The sequence below is a fragment of the Solanum dulcamara genome, chromosome 12, assembly GCF_947179165.1.
Source record: "Solanum dulcamara chromosome 12, daSolDulc1.2, whole genome shotgun sequence".
Classification (NCBI taxonomy): domain Eukaryota; kingdom Viridiplantae; phylum Streptophyta; class Magnoliopsida; order Solanales; family Solanaceae; genus Solanum; species Solanum dulcamara.
Window position 1 is genome coordinate 10,896,867 of NC_077248.1, and position 12,745 is coordinate 10,909,611.

The window sequence follows — 12,745 nt, forward strand, 5'->3', positions numbered from 1 at the left end:
CTGGGGAAGAGCGACGGACCTGACGAGATTCCTGGGAATTTTGGAAGAGCGCGAGCTCGGTAGGTTTAGAGTGGCTGACTAGGTTATTTAATGTCATCTTTAAGACGAAAATGATGCGCTAAGAATGGAGGTCGAGCGTAATTATCTCTCTATACAAAAACAAGGGAGATATCTAGAACTGTAACAACTATAGAGGTATCAAGCTTCTAAGTCATACTATGAAAGTGTGGGAAAGAGTGGTGGAGATGAGGGTGAGGAGAGGCGTATCTATTTCAGAGAACCAGTTCGAATTTATGCCGGGACTCTCAACTACAGAAGTCATCCATCTTATGAGGAGACTGGTGAAGCAATATAGGGAGAGGAAGAGGGACTTGCATATGGTATTCATCGACCTAGAAAAAGCCAATCATAAGGAGCCAAAAGGAAAATGAGGACAAGTGCATTGTTCAGTGGCCACGAGTGGGAACCTATGACTCGTCGAAGTTCTATGAGTCATAGGTGGCACTCTTAGGGTCCCCCAACACTTAGAATTTTTTTTCTAGAGTTGGGGCTCTTCTACGAGTGGGTCTACATTTCTACATACTATAGGAGACGTCTGTAAAGATGTCCCTAAGCCCAGACCTCAAAGCCTTCTTCACGTGTCCTTTGTATAACCCGTCACACCCTGTGATCCATTAGGACATCTCATAAACCCTGTGCTACATTCCAGTAGCTAATGGAATGTTCACTAAAGTCCTAAGACCAGGTTCCACGACTCTTAGCAGAAGGTTTTAAGCCCAATTTCCATAGTGTCAGACCCAAGCCTAGAACCTAAATGTGACATGGCGAATGAGACACTCGGAGGTACCTGACCCAAGCCTATTAGCATTCATTTAATTTTTCATAGGTAATGAAATTTAAGAACAAGCAAAAATATAGGGGATAATGGGACTAAGGGAAATATTTAAATGAGAATTAAATTATTCAAACCTTGCTTATACATGTCCAACAATACCTCTACATCATAGACTTGGCGGGGGCTAAGACATGTTCTTAGCTCACACTCATTGAAAATAGAAATAAGAACTATGAAAGGTATGCAAAAGGACTTTATCACGAGAGATACTATGGAGATGTTTGGAGGCTAAAGGTGTACATGTGTCATACATTAGGGTGATCAAGTAAATGTATGAGGGTGTCAAAACTAAGGTAAGGATAGTAAGAGAGGACTTAGAGTACTTACCAGTTATGATGGGGTTGTATCAAAGATCAGCTCTTAGTCCTTTTATATTTGCCTTGGTGATGGATGGATTGACGTGACAAATTCAAGGTGAGGTGCCATGGTGTATGCTTTTCGCGGATGACATAGTCCTGATCGATAAGACTCGTAGCGGAGTTAACACTAAACTGGAGGATTAGAGACACACCTTGGAGTCTAAAGGGTTTAAGCTGAGTAGGACCAAGACAGAGTACTTAGAGTGCAAATTTAGTGTGACTTCTCAGGAGGTTGGCGCGAAAGTTAGGCTTGGTGACCAAGCCATCCAAAAGAAAAGTAGTTTCAAGTACCTTGGGTCTATCATGCAAGGCAACGGGGAGATTGACAATAACGTCACACATCGTATTGGGCCAGGGTGGATAAAATAGAGGCTTGCTTCCAGTGTGCTATATGACAAGAAGGTGCCACCACAACTTAAGGGCAAGTTCTACAAAGTGGTGGTTAGACCGGCTATGTTATATGGGGCAGAGTGTTGGCTAGTTAAGGTCTCTTACGTTCAAAAGATGAAAGTTGTCGAGATAAGAATGTTGAGATAGATGTGTGGGCATACCAAGAGCGGCATGATTAGAAATGAGGCTATTTGGGACAAGGTAGGAGTGACCTCGATGGAAGACAAGATGCGCAAAATGCGACTGAGATGGTTTGGGCATGTGAAGAGGAGAGACACAGATGCCCCAGTGCAGAGGTGTGAGAGGTTGGCCATGGATGGTTTTAGAAGAGGTAGGGGTAGGCCGAAGAAATATTAGAGAGAGGTGATTAGACAGGACATGGCGCAACTACAGCTTACCGAGGATATGAACTTAGATAGGAGAGTGTGGAGGACCATATTAGGGTAGAAGGCTAGTATATAGTCTTGTTATTCTTTTGTATTAGTAAATGCATTAGCGCATTATAATTTTTTGTGCTCTGATTTTTATTATTATCTATTACTTTCTGTACTTTGATTACTCTATTTTATCTGTGTCGCTTTTGTTATTTTCTTTCTCATATTGCTTTGAACTTCTTAGCCTTATCTGACCTCATTTTATGCTTCTATTTAGCCGAGGGTCTCTCGAAAACAGCCATTCTATCTTGATAGGAGTAAGATCTGCGTACACTTTACCCTCCCCAGACCCATATTGTGAGATTTCACTGGGTTGTTGTTGTTGTTGTTAAATCATCACGTGTAATAACATAAATAAGTCTGATAAAGAATTATTTGCATACTAAATCACATTTTAATCTGAAAGAACTTAAAATCATCTTAACGATCTCAAGAACCATAACCTCATAGCAAGGAATATTTCTTACTAGGCCGTTTCCAATGAACTTATCAAATTTCAGGTCATTTGAAGTCTATAAAAGATCATTATTTTCAAAGCTATGACCAAATTTTAATTCAAGTGATTTAAGCATCTTTAGGAATCAAAACAACATGACATACATTCTTATCACATATCAATTCATGTTAAATCACATATCAATTCATGTTAAATCACATAAATATAACTGACATAAAGAATGATCTTATCAAATTTAAATCAACTTTTAATCAGACAAACTATCTAAAACACATCACTCATCTGGCCGTTTCCGATGGATCCATTAAATTTCAGGTTAATCACAGATCATAAAATTTATAATTTCCAAACTATGACCAAATTTAAAAATTAACCGTTTTAGGCATAGTTAAAATTAAATAACCTGATCCAGATTTTCATTCTCTTTTTATAATTATCCCATGAGCACAAGGCATACGTTGTGTACTCCTTTTTTCTATGACACACAACACCTTCTTATATCAAATTGTCCTCTCGACTAATACATCTGAGAATTCAAGATATTACGCTTTCTCCTTTTGAGTGAAAACCTCGATATGTCTTCTCATGAATTAATTAAGCATTACTAACATCTTAAGGTAATTCTTCATTTATGTAAATAAATATTCACCGCCAGTTTTCACTTGGGACAATCTATACATGATGCATTGAGGATCACTTTCGTAGATCCTATTTATTAATGATAATTCTCAATTCATACATCAATAATTTCACATGTATAAAACTTTTAAGAATTTTGGGTTATTTTAAATAAATAAATCACTTCGATATAGAATACTGAATCACCGTATCCTTGCGCCTACTCTTTTTCAAATTTGCTCAGTAAGGTTATAGTTCCTTACTCAAATCACGTGATAAAAAACAGGAAACACAAATAATTTGGAGCAAACACGGTTCATGTGAACCAAAACCCAATTTTATTTTATTTTTAATTCACAAATAAGTTTGCTACAATTCTAACTCCAGTGAATTAGATTTAGTTTGTGTATCCAGACTTATTCTCCCCTGCATATCAATTATTCCTCCATTTGTCTTCGAAGACTTCAATAGCAATCTATGAAATTGCACTTTGATCTTTAAGAACATGCTTTAGGAATATGTATTGATTCACCAAGAAACAGTTATTTTGGTTATCTATTTAGATGTAAGTGTGGCTCTGATACCAATTGTTGGCAAAACTATATGCACAACAGAAGCATACCAGAATTATACTGCTTACGTGAATAATAGATAACACATACGTTTATGCTAGAACACATACAATCATGCTCAAACACATAAACTTATTAAAATTTAATTCGATAAATACCTCTTGAAACGTGAGCAGGTACCTTCAAGCGATTTTACAAGTTAGACTGCAAATCTACTGTCTTCTACAGTGATCCCAAGTTCACAACCTTTTCCCAATCTAGATCTAAAACTGAAAACATGTATTATCCTTTTATCCTAGGAATAAGATTTTGAGTTTCTAGTTAAATATGAGCACTGTAGGAACCACAGAATTAATTACTGAGGCTCCCTATTATGGAAATAATTCAAATAATTAATTTGAATTATTCTTACCATAATAAATTACAAATCATTCCACTAGAAATTCGTAATTGCACTCCTCCATTTATATTTTGAAATTTTCCATTAAACAGTTATGTAATTCTCCATGTTAAGATTATAAATACTAATCAATAAATTAAATTACTAACGAATTTAACTTTAAAAATTAATTTTCTTTAGATCACTGTTTAACTTATTTCATGTGTCGGATTAATAAATCCACTTGCAAGGTTTAACACAATGAAAACTTATAAGCTTCTCAAAAGACATATTATCAATCTCTATATCGATACATGGATTTCATCAACTAACTTATTATTTCACCAATATATATTATTATCATCCAATCTATCAGGCATATTGACCCATATCAAAATCTCACATTTTAATAAATCAAAACGGTAATTAATATATACAGATCATAATAGTTATATCAGGATTAAGAATATAAGTACATCTAATAGTTTAGAGAATATGCTTTGGTCAGTCAGTCTAAAACAACTATCTCTACTCGGTCCCATTTAATACATACAAAATGCACAAGCACAAGAAGTTGAAACTATACCGTTCCCATAATCAAGATAAATTACATATAATCTTGTGCTACAATCATACCGACGGCTTGTCCAATTTCCATCTTAGATTGAACAAAAAACTTTATACTTATAAGAACCGATGATTTAATCCTCTGTGTATAAACTAAAACTTTATACACTAAATCATCTACTATATAAGTAAATAGACACATAAACGAATATATGATCTATTAAAATTTTATTAAAATTGAATAAATAATTGTTCTATAATAACTACTATATCGTAAACTCACGATTAATAGTATATATTCCATGGTTAATAGTAGGGGTGCTTATCGGACGGATTGGACGAATTATTATGCTTATCGGTTTGACTTAACGGTTATCGGCTTTTAAAAGTACTAATCCGCTAGCCAACCTATAAGATATTAGTTGGATTGGTATCTGATTAGCACTTATCGGACGGTTATCGGACGGTGTATCGGTGGTGACCTTAATAGACTTACCTGCTGAGCACACTCAACTAAAGTTTCCTTCTTATTTTCACTAGCTGAAGTGATGAACACATTAAATTTGAGCTCAAAAGCATATGTTCTTATAAAAGTAATCATCCATCTAAAAAATTTATCCAAAAAAATCATCCCTCTAAAATACATATATGCCAATTTGCTCAACAAACCTTAAGATAAACAAAGAACAAATTGTACCAAAAAAAAACAAACTAAAATCACAGCATTATAACATATGCAAAGTGAATCAGCAAAGTAATTTCACCTTCCTTCCACACAACACCCCCACCCCCAAACCGTCGGAAACAACCGCAAACTAATTTCTATTCACCAACCCATTTCAAGACTTTATTTTTATGACTACTAGATGCTGCCAAATCAAAGGTCAAACAACCCAAATATAGAACAATGCAAGAGATCAGGTCCAGAAAACATTATTTCACCCCAAGAAAGGAGTAAAGCTGCTAGTACCCACTTCATCAAATTTGCTCATTAACAAAAATATTTCTTAAGGAAACAATAATAAGAAAACAGCAGTCCACAAGCATCATCTACCTTCAAAGTATCTGCATATGGTCATCAAAAATCAACTTTAGACATGCATGTAGAATCAACTCTGGGATGCTACTAGAATTTCTGAGGCAGATTTAGGCGGAAGAAGTTTAGGCGGAAGTTCCTAAACCTAAAGTAGGCGGAAGAAGTTTGTAGAAGAGTTGAAGTAGTAACTAGTAACTAGTAACTAGTAAGTAGGGCTTCTACAGTTTAAGTTTAAATGGGTTATGGGCCTGCCTATTTAATTAAATTGGTTAGGCCTATTTAATTAAATAGGTTTGGCCCTTATTTTAGGTTTACAAATAAAAATTATCAATAATATACATATTTTATATATTTAGGGATAAAATATAATAAATTCTTAATGGATTAACGGTTTACCCAATAACAAAATTGAGTAATCCGTCCCCCACACCGATAAGCCGTTAATTATAAAATTTAAATTCATTCTCCATCCGCTAATCCGATAACTCAATACCAATAAGCCAATAAGCCAATTTTGCGGTTGGGTTATCGGTAGCGGACGGTTTTGAACAGCCCTAGTTAATAGTATATATCCCAAAGAGGTCACACAAGTGTATGTATTTACTCTCTATGCAATTCTCCATTTTTTTAATTTTCTTAGTGAAATTATTGAGTTGGTCAGTGATCATGACACACCTAAAATTCACACATTTAAACCAAATTGTTGTAGACATTAAAGATACTTCAACCACCCAAGACGTGTAAAATAATTTGAGACATCAACTTTGTTAGGACTTCAAACCTTTTGTAAATACGTAGGACCTCATGTTGTATTATAAGTTGAATGATTCCTTGTTTTAATTTCCTTGATGAATGCCTACCAATAGTTATTACTTTCAAAAGAGTCTTTGCATTCAAGCTGAGCAATTTTAGAAGCATTAATAATTGATCGAGCCAATTAAACACTGTCAATGCCATTGGTCTTTCCTCCCATATGCCTATAAAGTAAAATTACGTACGTATATTTAAAGGCAACTCATCCTCCAATTTCATTAGTAGTGCACTTGATAATCACTATGAAAATATTCCTCCTTCAGGTTTCTTTCATCACTATCCTGCTTGTGTTTCCGATCAGTTGTAACTATATTTCAGGCCAATGTTTGGATGATCAAAAAGCCTTGTTGATTAAATTCAAGAATAACCTCACGTTCGACTCTTCTTGGTCAAAGAAACTAGTGAGGTGGGATGAAGACAGTACTGACTGCTGTCTGTGGCCAGGTGTAAGTTGTGATGAGGAAGGTCATGTGCTTGCTCTGGAGTTGGACGACGAAGCCATTCATGGTGGAATTGAGAACTCAAGCAGTCTCTTCCATCTTCGATATCTTGAGAAGCTCAATCTGGCTCATAATGGCCTATACTATGTTCCAATACCAACAGAAATATATAAGCTCGCCAACTTGACGTACCTGAATTTGTCAAGTGCTAGTTTTGATGGGCAGATTCCAATGGAATTGTCAAGATTGACAAAGTTAGAGATTCTTGACCTTTCTGGAGGGATTTTAAAGCTTGAGAGGCCAGATCTGAAAACACTGATTGGAAAACTAGCAAATCTTAGAGAACTTTACCTTGATGAAGTGAATGTTTCATTGAAGGGGAGTGAGTTATGCTCAGTATTATCTTCTTCTCTACCACAATTGAGAGTGTTGTCAATGAGAGTCTGTCAAATTTCAGGTCCACTTGATCCTATCCTTTTAAATCTTCGTTTCCTTTCAGTCATTCGTCTCGATGCCAATAACTTGTCAACTATGGTTCCTGATTTTCTGGCAAATTTTACAAAATTAAAAACCCTAAGCATCAGTTGGTGCAACTTGTTTGGTCCATTTCCAAGTAAAATATTTAAGGTACCAACTCTACAGGAACTTGATTTATCTGGCAATGAAAATCTCAACGGTTTGCTTCCGAATTCAATTGCTAACCTTGTAAATTTGACCCGGCTTGTTTTAAATGGTTGCAATTTTAGTGGACCTATTCCATCAACAATGGGAAAACTGACAAACCTGGTTTCTTTAGTCTTGTCAAACAACAGCTTTACTGGTTCGATCCCACTCTTTCACAAGGCTAACAAGCTCAATCTCATTGAACTTTCTTATAACAATGGTCCACTTTCTTCTGCTCAAACTCAGTTAGCTGTTCTCCTTTCCCTTCCGTCGTTGCAGTACCTTAGTTTTTATAATAGTCATTTAAGCGGAGTAATCCATGAATTTCCGAATGCATCCTCCTCTGTTCTGGAAACACTTGATTTGAGCTATAACCATCTAAATGGATCGATCCCCCGGTCTCTCTTTAAACTCAATAGGCTTTCATACCTCTCACTTTCTTCCAACTCCTTCAGTGGGACCATTAATATCGAAGCGGTAAAGGGGCTTCCTAGGTTAAGTGGCCTTGACCTTTCTTACAACAACTTGAGGATTGATGTGCAGGGTAGTAATTCAACCTCATTTCCCTTTCCCCAAATGAGCGAATTGAGGTTGGCATCATGTCAGTTGCAAAAGTTTCCGGACCTTAAAAACCAGTCAAACATGAATGTATTAGACCTTTCAGACAACAATATTTCAGGACAAGTACCCAGCTGGATTTGGAGTTTTGGTTTATCTGTGCTGAATCTTTCTTGCAATTTCTTAGAGTCTCTGGAAGAACCTTACAACATATCGATAGATTATTGGAGTGTCATTGACTTGCATAATAACAGGATTAAGGGCGATATACCCATTCTACCTACTTATCTTAATTACTTTTCAATTGCCAACAATAAACTTACGGGATCAATACCCTCTTCCATATGCAATCTAGATCTGCTTATGTTTCTTGATATGTCAGACAACTCCTTAAACAACAAAATACCTCCATGTCTTTTCCAAAAGGCTAACAGTTTCATAGTGTTCAAATTAGGGAGAAACAAACTAAGTGGCATTATTCCTGATACATTTTTCCCTAATTGCACTTTGAAAACTTTAGACCTCAGCAGCAATAACTTAGAAGGAAAAGTTCCAAGATCCCTGGAAAGATGTGCATTTCTGGAGGTTTTAGACATTGGAACCAATAAGATAAGAGATACATACCCATGCATGTTGAAAAAATTACCCAGTTTGCACGTTCTAATCCTAAGGTCGAACAAATTTTATGGAGATCTCCAGTGTCATATAGCTAATCAAGCATGGCCAAAGCTTCAAATTGTAGATATTGCTTCCAACAATTTCAGTGGAGCACTGCTACCACAGTACTTCTCGAGCTGGGAAGGCATGATGAAGAGCAGCAATCCAGAGCTACAACACCAGTACTTGCAAGTTGAATTCATCGGCTTTGGCATCTACTATCGAAATAGAGTAACTTTAACTCTCAAAGGTCAAGCGATGGAGATTGAGAATATTCTTGAAGTTTTTACATCCATCGATTTCTCCTGCAACAACTTTCAAGGAGAGATACCAGAGGTATTGGGAGATCTCAAATTGCTGTACCTTCTTAACTTCTCACACAATGCATTGACAGGAAGGATACCAAAGGCCCTTGGAAAGTTGACTCAGCTTGGATCCTTAGATCTTTCGGTAAACAAATTAAGTGGGAGAATTCCAGACGAGCTTGCAGGTCTCACATTTCTTGCTTTCTTGAACCTATCTTTCAATCAACTTTCCGGTACGATTCCAAGAGGCAACCAACTTCAGACATTCTCAGCAAATTCCTTTGAAGGGAACTCAGGGCTGTGCGATTTTCCTTTAAAGAAAACGTGCAGTGGCACCACAGCGACTGGATCATCACAATTTCCTAGCAGACATTCTGAACATGAAACAGTAGATGGGAAATATATAAGTTTTGCCTTGGGATCTTCTGTGGCCTTTGGCATCGTAACCTGGCTGCTTTTGCTTAGCCAAAAATATAATGAGCTCATCGATAGACTTCTTTTCAGAATTTTGGGTCAGCAGAAAAAGAGTGGCAGGAATAAAAACCAGAGAAGGTCAAGGTAAGTTAAGGTTTTTGTAGAACAAAAGGCCAGTAAAGTTGCTGCACTATGACTAAGTTTTGAAGTTTAATGTCTTACATTCTGTTTTATAGGCGTGTCGTTAGTGTTTGAATGGGTGTTTTATTCAGGTATGCTGTATCATGTTGATACCACAAATTTGGAATGTTCAAGCAATCCAAATTCCTTGGTGCAATAAGATTTTTCCAGTATGTTATGAGAAACACTGTGAAAAGAGCAGCTGATACATTTTAACCTGACAGTCATTGTACATAAACATGAATTGATGACATGAAAAATGGCCAAATTCAAAACGGATGCTGTCCATTTTCTATAGTTTTAGTTTCCAGCAGATCTAGCTAACATATCATTCCACTTGTGGTTTTCTCTCTTTCGTACAGAGTTTGCATATCCGGAACCCGTAGTAGACCCTCTGGTTATTCATATACCTCAAGCTTGGTCACTTTTCTGTTAACTTCTAAGACGACTAAATATTAATGGTCTCTACTCTCTACCTGTTTCTGTAATAGTGTTAACCATAGCTAATAGTGGCAAGCAATCATGGTTAAGAAGTTGTTAGAATTAGTTGGGAGTTAGTTATAATTTGTTAGATATAGTTAGAAAGTTGTTAGTAGCAGTTAATTAGTTACTGAGTACATTTGTACAAATACACAATACACTACCATGTACAAGAGGTAGTATATAAGGGTACAATACCCCTTGAATGTAAATACAATTTTCATTCTACAGATATTTCTTTCTCTCTCTTCACTTTACTCTCCCTTCTCTCTACACTCTTCTCTTCATCTCTTCTCTGCTCTGCATTATCTCTGTTGTTCATCTTTCTCTCTTCCTCTTACTTCTATTAGCTGCTTGTAAAGACTCCATTGATGGAGTCATCATGGTATCAGAGCCTACAAGAACTGTAGGCCAGAAGAAGAACGCGTGAAGGTCTCATTAAACCTAGAAGAGGCAGTCAACCAACGATCCAGTCTCTAAACCTTCAACAAAGATGTACACAGCTAAAGAAACCTCTGGATCACTGGAAACTGACAATGTGAACCCGAACACGCCTCATGCAACTAGTGGACCATCTAGCTACGAAGCTCTAGTCATAGGTCACAACCATCCTCTATATCTCCACCCTAATGACACTCCAGGTAGCTCTCTAATCTCACTTCAACTTACTGGCTCCGAGAACTATGCAGTGTGGAGAAGATCTATGCGTATTGGCCTCCTAGGTAAGGGCAAAATTGGGTTTGTTGACGGAAAGTTCCAAAAAACTCAGTTTGCACCTGAGTTGTTTGACATCTGGGAAAGGTGTAACGTTGTGGTACTGTCCTGAATAATGAATGCTGTCACACCGAGATTGTTGAGTAGTATTGTCTATTCTGGTGATGCACATAAGGTATGGAGTGATCTAAAGGAGAGATTCGACAAAATTAATGAAGCACATGTGTTTCAACTGCACAAAGAAATTCACAGCTTGACTCAAGGAACTATGACAGTCACTGAGTACTACACTCAACTTAGGGGACTGTGGAATGAGTTTGATTCCCTCATGCCATGCCCAGGGTGCTCGTGTGCTGAATCAAAAAGGTTCCAAGAGCATTTTGAGTATCATAGACTACTTGAGTTTCTTATGGGACTCAATGAGTCATACTCCGCTGCCAGAGGTCAAATATTGATGCTGTCTCCAATTCCAAACTTGAACAAAGCCTACTCTCTGATAGTAGATCATGAGAGCCAAAGAAATCTGACAAGTACAGGTCGTGAAAATGTGGTGTCCAGAATTGTAGAAAGTACTGCCTTATTCTCTAAGAAAGGTGGAGGAGCCAGCTTTGGTCAGCATCCAGGAGGTGATGACAACTCAGAAAGAGGACACTATGATAACCAATACAAACCATCAAAGTTCCAGAGCCAGAAGCTCCCACTGGTGTGTGAGGTGTGTGGCTATAGAGGGCACTCTAAGGAACAATGTTTTAAAGTGAAAGGGTATCTAGTTGGATGGAAGTCAAAGAAGAAAAGAGAACAGTCCAACTCAAACTCATATGCTAATCAGGTTGAAGTTACAAGCTCACAGTCCAATATTGATGCACCTACAACATTCTTTACACAGGATCAGTATCATCAGATCCTCCAACTGCTAGCCAAAGGAGGTGAAAATGGAGGAGACCACTCAGCTAAGGCAGCTACTGCAGGTAGTGCTTTATCTGCTTTAGTGTCTAAATATGTAGATAAAAGATGGATTATTGATACTGGTGCCACAAATCATATGACCTCCAAGACTGAGCTACTACATACTTGTCACACAACACCATCTTCTGAGAGAAGACAAGTACTCTTACCCACTGGAAAGGTTACATCAGTCTCACATATTGGAAGTACTCGAATTCTTGATAATCAACTTATTAGCAATGTTCTATTTGACCCGGACTTCAAGTGCAATCTCTTTTCTGTCTCACATCTCACCAAAGAACTCAATTGTATGGCAGCCTTCTTTCCTGACTTCTGTGTTTTTCAGGATCTCTTCAGTGGTCAGGTCAATGGGATTGGTAAAGAGGATCAAGGACTCTACATTCTGAAGGAAGGTGATCTAAAGGCAGCAGTCAAGCATGTAGTCCCTGTTGTCTCTACAAGGAGCAATGTTACCTCAGTTTGTAGCTCAGCTTCAGCCACTCTTTGGCATCTAAGACTAGGCGATGTTCCTGTAGATGTAATAAAAAAATCTTCTACTATTGAAGTATTAGACAATGAACATCCTGCTTGTACTGTTTGCCCACTTGCTAAGCAAACTAAACTTCCTTTTCCTATAAGCACTCATGTCTCACATGCTATATTTGAGCTGGTTCACTGTGATATTTGGGGCCCCTACAGGGTTCCTACTCATAATGGGAAGAAGTACTTTGTGACTGTGGTAGATGATTATTCCAGGTTTACATGGGTCTTTCTTATAGCTTCTAAGGCAGATGCCATTGTAGTATTAAAAGATTTTTTTACACAGGTCCACAACCTCTACTCCACCACTGTTAAAACTCTGAGGACTA

At 37.2% G+C, this 12,745-nt stretch overlaps 1 protein-coding gene across 1 annotated transcript; it reads left to right on the forward strand.

The window, feature by feature from the left end:
* Nucleotides 1–6,574: 6,574 nt before the first annotated feature.
* LOC129877587 (receptor-like protein 7) lies at nucleotides 6,575–9,922 on the forward strand. The gene has a single exon (XM_055953111.1). It carries the CDS (start codon nucleotides 6,763–6,765, stop codon nucleotides 9,703–9,705), a length of 2,943 nt encoding a protein of 980 aa, XP_055809086.1. The 5' UTR covers nucleotides 6,575–6,762; the 3' UTR covers nucleotides 9,706–9,922.
* The last annotated feature ends 2,823 nt before the right edge of the window (nucleotides 9,923–12,745 follow it).

Excerpts from the sequence above, each read along its gene's own strand:
- LOC129877587 (XM_055953111.1), top strand. The coding sequence starts at position 6,763 with ATGAAAATATTCCTCCTTCAGGTTTCTTTCATCACTATCCTGCTTGTG.